At 37.3% G+C, this 16,623-nt stretch overlaps 1 protein-coding gene and 1 long non-coding RNA gene across 13 annotated transcripts in view; one reads left to right on the forward strand and one right to left on the reverse strand.

Moving 5' to 3' along the window:
• Positions 1–16,623, reverse strand: part of ntng1 (netrin G1) — a 346,261-nt gene that overhangs the window by 36,826 nt on the left and 292,812 nt on the right. For 5 of the 12 annotated variants that reach the window (XM_062977940.1, XM_008109115.3, XM_062977942.1 and 2 more), the window contains one exon: positions 6,859–7,026. The exons of 6 other annotated variants lie outside the window; for them this stretch is intronic. In XM_062977940.1, the coding sequence (XP_062834010.1) occupies positions 6,859–7,026 (168 nt within the window). The remainder of the gene's footprint in view (positions 1–6,858; positions 7,027–16,623) is intronic. One more of the 12 variants, XM_062977941.1, reaches the window with a different exon arrangement.
• LOC134298286 (uncharacterized) lies at positions 2,780–8,421 on the forward strand. The gene is made up of 3 exons (XR_010005289.1): positions 2,780–2,873; positions 7,367–7,601; positions 8,096–8,421. It is a non-coding gene; the product is annotated as an uncharacterized LOC134298286 (long non-coding RNA).

Here is a 16,623-nt window from a genome sequence, read left to right on the forward strand (position 1 = left end):
GAACCTCTTGATTTCCTGGGGGACCCCATGGAAAGGCTTCCCAGTAGCATTGCATTCTAACCAAGTTCCCAGTGACATTGAAGTAGGCTACTGGGAGATCTCATGTTTGGAAATGTCCTCCATACAAACATTTTCAACTAATTCAGGAGCCAGGGATGGGAGTTTTGATTCTTACCCTATTATTACATTTTCAAGTTGTGCATGTATGTATATGAACACATTCAGGTGTCAGAAGTGCTGTGTTGCCTCAATGTTTGTGTTTTCTCAAGGTACTTTCTTTTACCTGCACTTTTTACTTGTCAATATGTTCTCAGTGTCTTCATCCTGACTATATCTTTTTTCCTATTTCTCTTTTTTAGGCATTTCTGGGGTTTCTTCTTTAAGAATTTTTTATTGCAGTTAAATATGCATAGATAGGATATAGACTCCAAGTTAATAATAAGCTTCCCTGCATCCCTGATGTCTAGCTGCTATCAAATGCAAAGAGTGCAAGCATTTCTTTTGAATCTAGTGATCATGCTGGGAGAGCAGCTCGATTTTTCTTTTAATCATCCCATTTACAATTGTTTCCTGGAATTTCATTAAGTATCACTGCGATCAGAAATGACAAAACAGGAGGGATTTTTTGAGAATATATTAACATTGTAAATAGAAAAAAGAGAGAAAGAGAGTTAACTCTGAAAATAGGGAAAAAGTTGAAGAGGAAAATGTTATGAGTAACAAATATTATGGTATTTGTTCAGGTTTTTGATCATTTCAAATTATAAATGTTAATCTCAAGAGAGGGGAAACTAATGATACAATCATACTCACTTACCCATAAGTAAGCCCGACTAAATTCAGTGAGGCTTATTTATGAGTTAGCATGAATAAGATTACCCTAAAGGTAGTATTGGAAATAATTTGCCAAAATGAATGAATGATTAAGTCGACATCGTCATCATCATCATCATCATCATCATCATCATCATCATCATCATCATCATCATCATCTCCTTCAGTCAATTCATTATCAACACCAACTAATGAACAATCAAAAAGCAGAAAATGTCTAATGTGTTACAGGAGACGAAAAGGGAAGACAATTTCAAAGTCAATCTGACATTCTGAATTTGCCTTTAAATGGACCAGAGTCTAGGTCTGAATGGAAGACAAATGCATTGTGTGTTCAAGACACACACAACTTTTTTTTGCCAAAGTCAACTAAAGTTTCATCTTGAGGGTTAAAGAAACTAGAATTTATGGTGTTAGCCATGTGAAAATTAGAGTAATGTGAGCATATGCCAAATAAATTTTAAGGACTGGACATGTTTCCATACATTCAGTAAGTTCAAACATTCCATAAAAGCTGTAAGCTGGGATATTTTAGTATGGTCACAAGGGTGATCATACAAAATAGCTAAATGAAATTTCAGTGGGGCTTAAATGAAATATGTGAGGCTCATATTTGTGATGAATAGCAGCATGAGCCAACAAAAACTTCTTTCTGAAATTCTACTTCATACACCGGTTTCTCCACAAATCTGAACAACTATATTTCATGTCCTGCATAGAGAAATTAGGATTGGTTGTTGTTGCATGGATCCTCCTACATGTGGGAGGGGATAGCTATATCAATTGCAGGAATTGTGCAGTAGGCCCAGGCATGACAAGGGAAACGGGAAAAGATGTTACTATCTACACGTGTGTGTGTTGAGGGTAAAGACCTGTAATCTAAAAAATAAACATTTCAAACTTTAATATTGGTAACATTTTTTACACTAATGCTTTCGCCATGATCATGGTGTAAACATCGAGGATCAGGGTAATGCAGGGTCATATATCCTCTGTTGATGGAGAGGAGACTAGTAATGAAAATAGGCTCCAGAAATGGAGCCATTGACATCTGTCTGGAACTCTGGGCAAAATAAATCCATGGTACCATGTTTAATATCTAGAGCACTTGTTGCCAACCTTGGGTTCCCATATGTTTTTGGCCTTCAACTCCCAGAAATCCTAACAGCTAGTAAACTGGCTGGGATTTCTGGGAGTTGTAGGCCAGAAACATCTGGGAACCCCAGGTTGAGAACCACTGATCTAGAGGAAGTGCATAGGAGTATATCAGATAGCAAAATAAGAACAGACAGCAGCAAAGTAAGATCCATTAAACTTCATGAATTCTTATATTCTATTACTGATATAAATACAGACATTTGATGGCTTCATGTACTCTCAATGAGTCTGTAGATGTTAATTAAATTATTGTTCAGACAACACTGCGTGACTTTTATGTAATTTAAATGTCATATCAGGGTAAATTATACAATAATTCTCTCTTGACACTTTACAAAAGAACTGCAGATATTTGTTGACTGATTGCAGCTTAAGTGTTGCTGTACCTCAAATGTTTGTGATCCTAATCCTAATCAGAGTACATATTTATTAAGGTTTGAGCCATTATGGACAACATTCTAATTGATATTTAAAACATGAAATTAGTGTAATAGCTGACAAATGAACATTGCTTGTTTGTTCCTAAGCTACAACAGAAAGGATTTGCATTTTTTGCTTCTGCTTGCTTTCTAAAGAACATAGACTGAATGAAAAAAAAGTCCCATATCCAATGGGATGTTTTAAAATTATTCACCCATTCCTACCTATTGTGATGAGTTCAGAAATTCACAGGAAGAGTTTTCTAAGGGCTCTGAGGGCTGTGGTGAGGGAGAGGTGGGGACTACAGATAAGTTCTAGAATACTGAAGGATTTGGGTCACAATGAATGTATTTTTTCAAATTCAGAAGTGAACTCCATTGATTGCACAAGGATTTACTCTGCTGAGAGTTAACTTATAATGTTCCAAGAAATCAGACTATTCTCAAATGTACATTTGAAAGGTAGGAAATCAATGGGGAAATTATCAAATAACATACTGGTTAACACAAGGGCATACATTCAAGTGCCACTGGCACCATAAGCAATGTCCTCTTTTTCAGATTGCTGAAAGAAATCAGCATAAGAAGTAGTTTATCATCTTTTGTCAGGAGCTGGAATGTGTGGGATGAGATCAATGAATTCACATGCAGGACAGAGCCATAGGCTATGATTTCTATTTGAGCTTTGCAACTTCTGAGTTAAGTGCTGCTTGGGGAAAGGGTGCAGAAACTGGAAAATGTGATCAACAGCAGTGAGTATCTCTCATTTACTGATGTGCTCAAGTCTTGGATTTCAGATTTAGTCATACATAGCACTGAACCTTATAAATCAGTGGAGATTAAGTATGTCTTAAGAAACAAACCCCACTGATTTCATGACTAGTCTGGATCCAACTGTCATTTCAAGTCATAATTAACTTAAAAGCCTTCAACCGGGTTTAGATTCTTCAATAATACATATGAGGACCTTCAGGTTCTCTGTCAAGCACTTCTGAGATCAAATACTGCTGTTTTTACCTACAGCAATCACTGTATTTTATTGTTTTTAATTGGGGGGGGGGGGTACTGTGAATTTGTGATGTTATGTTGACTGTTTATTGTCAATGTTTTGTTTTGCACTTTTTGTATTTTGCATGTTACATCTTGAATGTTCGTGAGCCATCCTGAGTCCCTCTGGGAGATGGTAGTGGGATATAAATAAAAGATTGTTGTTGTCGTTGCTGATTTCAAACTATCTAAATCTGAATATTCAACTATCTTTTCATTACTTCCCCGGTGGCACCTTGACCTGTTTTTCTAGTCTTATAGCTGGTTTGCACCCATCTATTATCCAACAATGAGATAAGATTTCCTCATATTTAGCAGCCTTCTGCGAACAAATGGTTGTCCTTCTGATTTAATAAGATGTTTAATTTATGAAGATTCCTCACTCTCTTGCATGTAGAGAGTTTATGTTCAGTATAAATATCTAATAACTCTTGGTAAAAGAAAAAAAGTGCTACTGCTCTTACAGGTCTCTGCAGTGTGGCTACATACCTTTGATATCAGAAAGATAATGTTCCTTGTTCACATCAAAGAGTAATAATCAAATGAGTGTTTGTTTTAAAAGACCTGTGCTTGGCATATGTGTTAATTGTATTGATCTGGCCCATTTGAGTGGTTGTCACTTGTCTCACCATAGATAGTAGTTACCCAGCATAATTAAACTCAAAGGAATCAAACTTTTGATTTAACTTAGCACCAATTCACATCAAAAGGAGCATCAACAACTCCTGACTGTGTGCATAACTGGTTTTTTAGTTCTATATTCTTTTGTGAAAGAGGATATTTGAAATATAAAATAGATTTTAATGGATGTTCTCAAGTTTTGAAGTTGGTTCCAGATTTAGTAATACACAGTGCTGAATCTGGTAAATCACTTCCAGAATATCTAAAGATCCAGATAAGTGTGGTTCTGGTTCTTATGTTGCACAAAAACACATTTCTTTGTATGCAATAGAATATGCTATGGTAGACAGATGCAGTTCTAATCAAGCTATACAAACAAGATTAGTCCAACTTTTCAGATTTGCAGGACATAACACACTCTCTTTAGTTACCTAGATTTTTGTGACATTGTGATAGCTGCTGAAACAGAGTGAATTTGCTTTCTAGTGTATTACACTATGCTATTCTAAAAATATTTATGGATCATCTTTTGAATCTTGTTGCAAACACATAGTGTTGCTTTAATGACCAAACCAACAATCGAAGCCAATATTGCTGTCATTCAGAAGTCACTGGAAGCAACTATTATACTCTATCAATGGTAAAGGTCAATGGAAGTTGCAGTCTAGTCGTATATCCACAATTTGGCCATCTGTGCTTAGTGAAATATCCTCCCCCCCCCCCGCCCTTGCAATCTTCAGCACTTAACAAATAGCATTCTATTTCAAGAGAAGGAGAAGCATTTAAGTACTGTACTATACAAAGTTTGAGTATCAGGAGCTGTAGTAGATGATTGATGATGATAACCCATTTGAATTAATGATTTTATGGCACTCCCACAGAACTTGTGGCCCAGCAATGTATAATAGCCTACAATGGAACAAAAGGGAGGATAATAATATTGTGTTGCCCATAAAATATTGCAAGTGATCTGGAAATTTGTAAACATGGGGATGGGGAATAAGGAATTTCACCATCCCACTTATGCTTGAACCCCTCCACCATAAATTTGAGGGAAATTGAAAATTATCAAATACTTACTTTTAATGCCATTTAAAGAACTTGTGTAGATGAGCCACAACTTGTGCAGGTTGGCTTGGGACTATTTCAGGATAGATGCAATGATAGAAAATATCTCTGTATAGAAAGATTTCCATATTCCATATGCACATTAGCATGGATGTTCAATGTATATGCATCTGTTTTGATGGGAGAACAGGATGGAAAAACAGCCGTGGGCTGCATTTTGTCCACCCCAAAAAAACTAGTAATTTCAAAAACTGGCAGTGATATCTGTGTTGGAAATTAGGAATGGATGTCTTCATTTGGTTGGCTTATGCTTATGCATGCAATAACAAAAAAATAAGATTTTTTCTTACTCTGGTGTGTTTATGGGGGGTTTTGTGCCTTTTAAAATGTTTTTTAAAGGATTCTTCTGTGAATTTTTTTTCTAAAGAATGATTTTTGAAAATCCACTCCATGATTTGTAAAAAGAACATTTTCATGCAATTTACAATGTTTTGCACAAAAACATATTTTTTACACAAAATCAAATATTTTGTGCAAAATTTTCCTTGAAGAATCCTGAAATATGAAAAACCTCATGGACATGGAAATTAGTAATTATTCTTTCTATACCGTTATATACCTGTTGGAAATTCATCACAAATGAAGTCATCATGTTCCATGGCATTCTTATAGGTTTACATCTGAGCTAGACAGCATATCTATTGCAGTACTTTCTACTAGGTTTCTATGTTTAATGATTTTGGCTAAACCACCGTAGTGAGTGGAATTTAATTTCTACCTTTCACTTTGGAGATTTGTATGTGAAAATGTTCTGGCATCTTTTCAGAAAACTCTTTCAGCTCATTTACGTTAAGGGGCTGAACTCTTTGCTTGACACCTTCCTAGGGTTAGAAAGGTGTTTTTTGTACATTTGCTATTTTGTAAAAGAAGGGAGCACAGTTAAAGAACACCAATATTGTTCTTGATGGGGTGCTAATACATTCATCATAACCTGTCATTTTTCATCTGATCAGATTGCTCTGTATCTTGAATGTGAAGGCATCTGGTACAGCATGTGGTTCATTTGTTAAAATTATATTAGTAACATATGTTGTGATCAATCTTTTCCATATCCTGAAATAAGCAGATGATGGCTGCAATTTGTAAATTGTGCAAATCTATTGTTTTTCTTTGAAGCATATACAGTGTACAACTGCACAATTCAGAGAGTATATAATGGTGCTTCAATAATATCAGACTTTTGTCCGGTTAGCCTAAACTTGATCTAGATTTCCATATGATTTCCTAGAACTTGATCAATCAATTAATTTTCAGAAAAGAAATGTCCACAGTTTTTAGCCAAATCTGTAATAACAAGATGCAGTTCTTATTCAGGTATTCAAGCTAGAGCAGTGGTTCTCAATCTTTGGTTCCTCGGGTATTTTGGCCTACAACTCCCAGAAATCCTAGCCGGTTTATCAGTTGTTAGGATTTCTGGGAGTTGAAAGCCAAAACATCTGGGAACCCACAGGTTGAGAACCACTGAGCTAGAGGAACAAGACTCAAAATGAATCCATGGAAGGTACACAGATCTCCTCCATAGAAAGAGCTCCATCTGACTCAGTTGGTGAAAGAAGAAAAAGGGTGAAAATGGCTTTGCTTATGCACTAAAAAGGCCTGAACAACTGAAAAAAGGCAGGGAACAAAATGCCAGAATTAGAATGAAACTGACCTATGCATACATTTTCATCGTCCAGCTTTGCCGAAACATTTCTGTAGTAGCCCATCCTGCACAACTCACAGTGCTGCCCTCTAGTGTTGTGTTTACAGCTCACACAAATGAATGTACTGAGCACATCGATGTAACTGCACCGGTTGGAGTGGCCGAAGCATTCACAGTCTTGCAAGGAAGAACAAAAATGTACACAAAAGGGTATTCTGTAGCAGAGTCACAGAAATTCACATGCTCTTCCCACCCACCCCTAAATATGAAGCATAAACAGATTATGAATGAAGAGCAGCACAACATGTTCATTAATGTTACAGTAGCATACATGGAAAACAACAGATACTTCACTGCTATGAAAGTGGTATCTCTTTTTCAAGCAGGTTAGAATGATTTGACAACCATCACATAGCATTGAAGGTAGCTTTATCTTCAGGAGGGCTAATGGAACTGAAGCATTTGCAGTTGTAAACCTTCCACTGGTTTTGTGAGTTACTTCCACTTTGTCTTGCAGGGTAGACTGTGGAAATCTATAAAAGGAAATCCTGGTGGATACAACTCTGATTTGCACATACAATTTAAAAAATCTCATTGTAGTGCTCTTGATGGTACAACTTATTTGAAATGAGACTACACACTTTTGAACAATGAGGTTCGCATTTTGGACATGCCATTTTCCCACCAGCCATGTTAGCAATGAGGAATGAGAATGCACAGTCACAAGCCATCCATAATCTGGTAACCTCCAGGTGAGTTTACTACAAAATATTTTAAATGGGGTTGAGTTTGAGGACTCTCCGAAAGTATTAATGAACAAAAAATACAATGACTAGTTTTCTAACTAGACAAGGGGAGAAATATGCCACTCAGTTGATATTTTTGGATTTTTACTCTCAGCAGTCATAGATAGCATAAACAGCTGTGAGAAATGCTGGGAGATAAGAGTCAAAAACCTTCTGGACATCTATGTGAACCTCCTGAACTGACTCCTAGTCTACCACTTGACTCATTTCCAAGGATTAGTTTTCATGTAAGAGCTATACTTCTTTTAGCACCAAAGTTCTGAAGGTCACTTGTTCTCTGTGTATTAAGATAGCCCCCACAAAATTTAGGTAGGATGTCAAATGTTTGAATGCTGATGTTCCAGTTATCAAGTCTTTATTTTTTTAAAGGCATTTTACATTATTTTCATCCCCGTTAAATCTCTCATTATACCACTTTTATTTGTTTATTTTCACTGCAGCTTTGAGATTGTTCCTACTTTTACCAAAAGAAAGATAATTGTACACATGTCAGAGGATAGAGAAGTACTTTGAAAGAATGAAAACCCCTTAAAAAAAAGAAAGAAATGGCCACTTAGGATGTGAAGAAATTCTCCATAATGGACCACGAATGATCAAACTGAGAGAATGTCCCTTGGAAGTGTTTGATAGTTTAAGCAGGAAACAGGTACTTTGGGCTGCATATTGCTACCATTTTAGGCAAACCTTTCTCTTGGATTATCTGGGGCACTATTTTCTTCAATGCATTAGATTTTTGGTGCATAAAGGTAAAAGTTTGAAATGTGAATGAAGTTTGTTATGGTGAAATCATGGAGAATGACGAAGATTCAGTAAAGAGGAAAAGCAATTTCACAGTAAGGCAAGTCATTGAAATACCATCACTTCTTGCCAATATAAAACAATAGGTGCCTATATGTATTTCAATGGCAGTCTAAGGAAAAATAACAGATGCCTAGTTTCAGCCATGATTTTAAGTTCTGATGGATACTTCCTTGATAGCAATGTGAGAACTGCAACTTATTCCACAAGACTCAAAGGACGTCTGGAGATAGGAGGCATGCTGCAGTTTTTTTGTACAGCAATCTGATAATGCTGTGTTACTCCTCATCTTTTATTTCTAATTAAATTTCAATGTCTCACCAGCCTATATTTACATAAAGACTTCAGGGTGAAGAATATATGTCCCTTCAGATATTGCTAAAGCTTCCATTATAATTTCGAGTTAGAATAACCTATAATAAGGAAGAATGGGAAAGAGCAATCCAACAGTATCTGAATAGCTATATGTTCGCTACTCCTGAAATAGATGAAACCGCACTTTTATCATACAATTTGTATCATCTCTGTATGTGTGTGTGTGTACACACACACACACACACACACACACACACACACACAAAGAATGAAGGATACACACCATCTGTCTATCCATGAAAGTGTTATGAATGTATTACCTATCAGAGACTAGGAATGCAAATGCACAATTTCTTCTTTGCAAAGGAGGTTGAATAATGTCTGTAGTTTTCCCCATTCTGTGAAGAAATAACTATTTCTACGTAGTTTTGACCTAATATTCACACATTCACAAAGTATTTGGGGAAAATATGCTGTGCAAAAACAACAATGGGTTTTTGTAATGCTATGTGGTTTGTTTTGTCCTTTAAATTTTTTTTTGCAGAAACAGAACATCTAAGTTACATAGAAAAATTAACAAAATTGCTGTTTGTGCAAGGTTGTTGCTTTTGCAAACCCCTCCATGTGGTTATCTTTTTTGTGGGTCAAAGACTGCTTTTGTAAGGCAAAAGAACCAGTATTGTACACAATATTATCATGCAACTGTTTTGGGTGCATTCCAGATTGCTCTTTATGTGCACATAGTATGGAAATAGTAGTTTGTGCCAAAAGCAACCATTTTCACACAGAGAATTCATGTGCATTTCTCACAGAGTAATTTGGCTGAAATACTTAAGGGTGTGCTGATATGAGGCAATTTTTTTTTCAATTGTATTGTTCTTCCCATCTAGGCTTCCCTAGTTTCAGTACACCTGTTTTTCAGGCAGGAAACATGGCAAATATTACCTCCATCATCCAGTGACTGAGGATTTTATCAGGTGTTTGCTGTTTGCTGATGGCAGAAAGCTTAGGAAGACATGTGCACATTCTTTGGTCAGCTACCACATGACCTGACTAAAATATAGTGGGAAATGCTTTTGAAAACAGTCCAATTATAAAAGCCATTCTCAGACTCATCAAGATAGGACACTGGGAAAGAGGAAGAAACAGCACCCAAGGCACCCACATTAGCCTGAAGCTCCCTAGAAGAAAGTAATTTTCATCAATTATTTAATTTCGTAATTGAAGCTTTATGAGTAAGAGCCGCACTTTCCATCCTTCCTCCTAGCTATGTCTTTGATCAGCTGTTGTGCTGATTTCCTTTTAAAAATACTCAAAACCTATTAGCCATTCATTGGCTGTCTGTCAACTATAGGGTGACTTCTGGACACTGGAGTAAAGAAAATATTATAGAAGGAGACTGAAGAATTCAAAGGTAGACTTGTCTGCCTTCACAATTCCAACAGAATGGTTTAACATCTCAGTTTATGAGGAAAACACGGGATTGTAAAGTACCAAGTCAAATAATAATTAATGGCCATGAATTCTGAAGTGGCAAAATTGTTTAGGTAATTATAATCCTCAATTAATCTTGGCTGGCTAATGACTGATTTTTAAGTGCACAACTAACAGCAGTTTTAAGTTTAATGAAAGAGGTAGAACCCATATTCTTTTAGTTCAGATTGTTGGTTCTTTTTTCTGGACAACAATTTTGGGTATGAAAATGGTCATACTATCCTAAAATACAAGTTTTCACATACTGTGTGGCGTATGTATCGTTCAACAACTCATCCAAAGGGAACTGATGACACAGTCCTATGATGACAGACACCTCACTACCCAGATATAGGATAAATTCTTTTAGTCCCCTACAGCTTCTTTCTAAAACAAAAGAAGGGCCCATAAAATGCATACAAACAAGATATTCTCATGTTCATCCTTATGAAGTAGAATAAAAGGCAATTGCAACTCTGATGGTCTACCTAGTTGCTAATTTCCACTCTTTCTGTGAGAAATCCAGTGCTAAAATTAATAAGGAGCAGAAAAGAATTAACTATTGGAAAGACAATTAGACTTTCTACAGCACACAAAGACTTTATCTCCTCGCCTGAACAAGGATGCATTCCTGGATCTTGTTACCGAGTGTGGGAATCGCTGAAGGCTTCAGTCTGATGCATTTACATACATTTACATACATGCAGTGGCTTGGTTTTTTAATGCAGTCAACTGCATTAAAAATCCCAGAAGGATATGTAAGCACTCATTGGGAGAACTTTAAAAATTCCTTCTTCTGATGTCAGAACACAAACATACCAAAGGAAAACTTAAATTTTGAAAACCGTACACAAACAGAATATTTATCTTATGTACAGATACACATCTAGAAAATGCCAATCCCATTGATGGATTGAATGAGAGCCAATAAATGGAGCGGTATTCCAGATAAAATGGAAGTCCTGTTTGGAAAGTTATCATTTGCCTAAAGACTGAAAAAGTTAACATTTTGCACTGGATGAATTCCTGAGGCAGCATCAGACTAAACATACATCACGCAATTGAAGTTCAAAATCCAGGAAACTGCAGTTCAATAAGTTAGCTTTTTCCAAGTCTGGTTCAACCAGTTTTGGAAAAAGCATCACTTCCTCTAAATTAGGAAACAGGTTTACCCCCCCCCCCCCTCATATGCTCTCCAATGCTTCAAGAGATGTAAGGGACAATTTCACCACTTTGGGGGTTCTGTTTCTCTTTTAAGGACAGGACAGGAGAAGCAATTTCCCCCCCAACAGCAAGTGATCTGCAAGTCACCTTTTTGGTCACTTCCTCTTGGAAAAAGACCCAAGTTGGGGTACAAATGTACCAAAATGTATCCCAAATGCTCTGCTGTGGGAGCAGACACCTCTAGGAGATTTTCTCCTCAAATTTTAGTGGATCCTGTGATAACATGAATGCCCCGTTCTAAGGTATCAGACCTTCCGTTGGGGAGTGTTCTTGATTCTGGAATTGCTACTGAAGGCATAAGACTCAGTGGCTAAAAGTAGTGTTGTCATAACAACTGAGATCTTAAGTTTTAGATTTGCTGTCATACAATTGAATTTAATGTTTGCTGTAGTAAGCTTTCTGTAGTAATGTACACATTTATAACTAGGTTACACCTAGTTACTTACTAGTTGGATTATGGTTCTATGCTCTATATAGAGCAGCCTTTACAAATAGTTCAGAAGGAGCAGCAAGACCATTAAATGGAATTTAACTATATGGTTACACTAGTATTTTATAACCAGAAATGATTTCTAGCCAATTTCAAGATCCAAAATGTACTCAATAATTGAAGGCCAAGATCCTGAGGAATCATACCCTTAGGCCTCAAAGCCATCTTCTGAGGCTCTACTTCATTCAGTAGAGTAGAGGCTGTAAAGGAATGAACAGCTTCACCAGGTTTTCATAATCACTGCAATACTATAATGGAAAAAGATATAGTTGCAGAATTTCTACTGAGCTATTAAAGGAAAATGAACTCTTATTCCCCTGGAACCTTCGTGGTGAAGAAGGTCAAGTGCCCATGAAGATACTAATTATATGGTTCTGGAGTTAGTGGAAACTATCCATTTTCTTGTGGTAGAGGAATGAAATGTTGGCACTGAATTAATAGCTGGTGTTGATGAGAAAAGATTTGTCTTGTGATCACAGATGGATGGGAACTCAAGCTGCACAGCTACTATAGCAGATAGGCTGTTTTGTGTGCAGAAGAGCTACCTTCCTGCCAAGATACAAACCACACTCTATCTGCACCATTCTTTGGAAGCACTGGTGCTATGTGGTTTATTTCTATACTAGTTTCAACCGAGGAATCAAATGAAATATCTGTTATCTGGTATTTCAGTACTAATGTAGTATCTCCAGTTTCCCTCAGTAGACATGAGGGGAGTGGCAGGTCTATGGGATGGGACAACACAAGTTTCCCTGTTATCTGTGGTGATGGACATGGCTGGACTCCTGTAACTAGTCTGTAGACTTGTTTGCCTAATTGTAACCCTTTAAAATATTGTAAATTGGCAGAAGGTGGCTTGGCCCTTAGTTTTCACATACCAGAACAGAATATCTGTCCGTTTAGGAATCTCAACATAAAATACAGATAGATGCTGCTACTTCTCCCACTGCAATATTGCAATGTTAAACATTATACCTTTGGAACTCTGTTATCCTCAGACCTCTTAAAATCTTTTATACTTTGTCAAAAATACAGCAAATATATTTATGACACAATCAAAAAATGGGAAGACCTTAAATTCTCCCATGCGCATAGGCTCCACATTTCCTGGGATTCTGGCACAACAAATACTAAACTCACACTATAGTCTGTTGGCCAAATTCTAAAACTATACTTTAGATCATTCAACTGACTTGCCAACCAGCAACAATCTGTCTCATAAATTTAAATCTGGAAGTAGTTAAAACATGTGTTTTCAAATAAGAGATAACGTGCAAAATTTGATCACTGCTCTATGTAAGTAGAGAATAGCACAGCAGTAGCATTGTCAGTGACAACCATACCATGCCACTATGAAATTGATGCTGCTATAAAATATATTAACTGTGAGTTCTTGAGGAGATTGTGATGCTTTGTATCAGTGAAATAATTAACCAATACCAAGCAATAAGGTTTAATTGATTTTAAAGGTCATCCTGACAGAGAAATTATATACATGTTTAAAGGTAAAGGTTTCCCCTGACATTAAGTCCAGTCATGTCTGACTCTGGGGGTTGGTGCTCATCTCCATTTCTAAGCCGATGAGCCAGCGTTGTCCATAGACACCTCCAAGGTCATGTGGCCAGCATGACTGCATGGAGTGCCGTTACCTTCCCGCCGGAGCGGTACCTATTGATCTACTCACATTGGCATGTTTTCGAACTGCTAGGTTGGCAGAAGCTGGAGCTCACAGCGGCCACTCCCGCCGCTCCCGGTGTTTGAACCTGGGATCTTTCAGTCTGCAAGTTCAGCAGCTCAGTGCTTTAACCCACTTTGCCACCGGGGCTCCTTATACATGTTTATACATGTTTACTTAGAAATAAATCTTAATAATTATGAATCTTAGGAAAATGTGGTATATGAATCCAGTCCCAAAAACATATACAATGATACATTGACTTAAGAATTTAATTTGTTCCATGACTGTGCTCTTAAGTCAAAACAGTCTTATCTCAAAGCAAATTTCCCATTGAAATGCATTGAAATGCATTGTTCCAGTCCCCTGAAAATCAATCCAATTTTTGTTATGCGTTTTTAAACAGGAAAATGTACAAATAACAAATAATATATAAAATGTTCAGAGATAGGCAGTGCTTGGTTCCATCCAGCCACTGTGGCAAGGAAGCACATTTGAGGCAACAAAATGTGTTGGCCAGTGTACAGCAAGGCAAAACAGCATTATTTTCTTCATACTGTAATTCCAGCCTCCCCCTCTCCCTCTCTTGCTCTCTCTGTGGTTCCATGGATACAATACCTAAAACATGGGATTCTCCATGTTAAAAAGGGAGTGGCTACATGATGTTAGTGCTAAATGTGCTCTGATTAGCTGCAATGGCTTAAAAACTCTAGATAAAAAGTTCCTCTTTTATCTCGATTCTGGCCAAAAATGTGCATATTCATATCACTGTATATCCCTGCACTCACCAAAACATGTAATTTTTTGCAACCGCATCTTCCCCTACAAACCTGCACGATCTCTAAGATTGTCTGGGGAGGCTCTCCTCTTGCTCCAACCCCTGTCACAAGCGCGGTTGGTGAGGATGAGAGAAAGGGCCTTCTCAGTGGTAGCCTCCCGGCTCTGGAACTCTCTCCCCTGGGAGATTAGACTGGCACTCACCCTGTCCACTTTCCGTAAAGATCTAAAAACACAGATGTTCTACTGTGCTTTTGTTTAGGCAGTTCCCCAGATAATTTTGGCCCCAGCTATGGTCCAAAGTCTAATCCTTGCACTTTAGCACTGCTCCCTACCCAGAGATATAGTGCTCTACTTTTAATTACTCATCCCTAAATTCGTTATCTGGCTTCTGCGCTTTATCTATCAGCTCTGTCCTTGCAACTGACTTGCACTAGCCCTGCTCACCCCTAAGAAACTGTTTACTTCTCAGGCCATTGGTGGTTTGTTCAATGATGTTTTATACTGTGTTATGTTGTGTGTTGTTTTATTTTGTCCTATTATGATGTTGTTTTATCAATTTTATTATGATATATTTTAACTGTGTTGATCGGGCTTGTCCCCATGTGAGCCGCTTCGAGTCCCTTCGGGGAGATGGAGGAAGGATACAAAAACTTTCTTTCTTTTGTATTGTACTGGAGTTATGGAAGAAAGAATGAAGAATGGGTGGTGTCAATACCCTGTTGGGCTACTACTCACATCTCCCACTACTGCTGGTCAGAGTAAATGGAAGCTGGACTCCTCCAGCATCTGAAAGGCTGTAAGTTGACTGAAGGCCACTCCTGACATTATATTAGTAGAGACATGGGAGTCTACAGCTTAAGGACTCAATATAGTTCACAAACAGTCCCCATCCTGCCTGACAGTTTCTTCTGTGGGAAGAAACCTGGGCTAGCCTAATAAATTTTGCTGCAGGAAATGGGGGATGAGTATAAATACCAGCAATTTTATGACCAGGAAATTACATAACAAGAACAATAACAACAATAACAGGTAGAGGCAGACAAGAAATTGAGGATAAGAAAAAACCGAATAAGAAAGAAGCCCCAAGAAACTGGCTTCTTTCACCTCCTCCTGCTGAAAGAATTTTGCAATTTCTTATCCGCCTTTCCCCAAGGCTCGAGATGGGATACAACATAAAAATACAATATTTAACTAAAATACATATTTTTTTAAAAAACACATAGATTAAGAACACATGAACATAATACTAAAACAGAAACCATCACACATTAAAAAGATCCATACTTCTAAAAATGCCAATTTAAAATGCATAGTTTAAAATAGAATGGGTTGGCCTGCCACAGGATAATTTTTTTTTAAATCCAGACTATGTGTTTAGATGTCAAATCTCTTTCAGCAGGTCATTCCACAGTATAGGGCAAACAAAAAGGTCCTCTCAGTGGCAGTTGACATCATAGTCCTGGCTGCTTGAAGTAAAAGTCCAACAGAGGATCTATGTGGCAAATTGTACAGGAGGAGGCAGTTGTGCAAGTAACTTGGACCCAAACCATGTAGAGCTGTAAAAGTCATAACCAAACCTTGAACTTTGCTCAGAAACTGATTGGCAATGTATGGAGTGATTTTAATAGTAGTGTGATGTGCTCATTCCTAGATATACCTGTAACCAATTTGGATATTTTGAACTAATTGGAATTTTTAGATTTGGTACAGAGGTAGCCTAATGTTGAAAAAGCCCAACATTGAAATTAACAGTCCATGTATTACAATCTCTAGGTCTTCCACTTCTGGAAAGTGGTACAGTTGGCGTATTAGCCAACACTGACCATCAAATGCATCTTAACTGATATTTGGAGAAACAGATCCAAGCTGTGAACATAATCTTTCAGAGGGGATATAACACCATTCAGAACTGCTTGACATACCTCTAACCCTAGGTTGGGACCCTTGATAACACTTCTGTTTTATCTGGATTAGTTTTTCTTTGTGAACTTTCGCAGTGTAACAACACAGAATATTGCAGCAGACATGAAAATAAAATTATACTATTTCACAAAACATAGCTTGAGAGAGGGCTGCTCTTCCCAAACAGTTATATGTGGACCCAAATATCTCCACTTAGTTACACAATTTCTTTAGGTGCTTTTATCACATGTCTATTTGAAGCAGATTCTAGACTATAGTGAGAGACTCTTACAACATTTGGAGGAAGACAG

The sequence above is a fragment of the Anolis carolinensis genome, chromosome 4, assembly GCF_035594765.1.
Source record: "Anolis carolinensis isolate JA03-04 chromosome 4, rAnoCar3.1.pri, whole genome shotgun sequence".
Taxonomy (NCBI): Eukaryota; Metazoa; Chordata; class Lepidosauria; order Squamata; family Dactyloidae; genus Anolis; species Anolis carolinensis.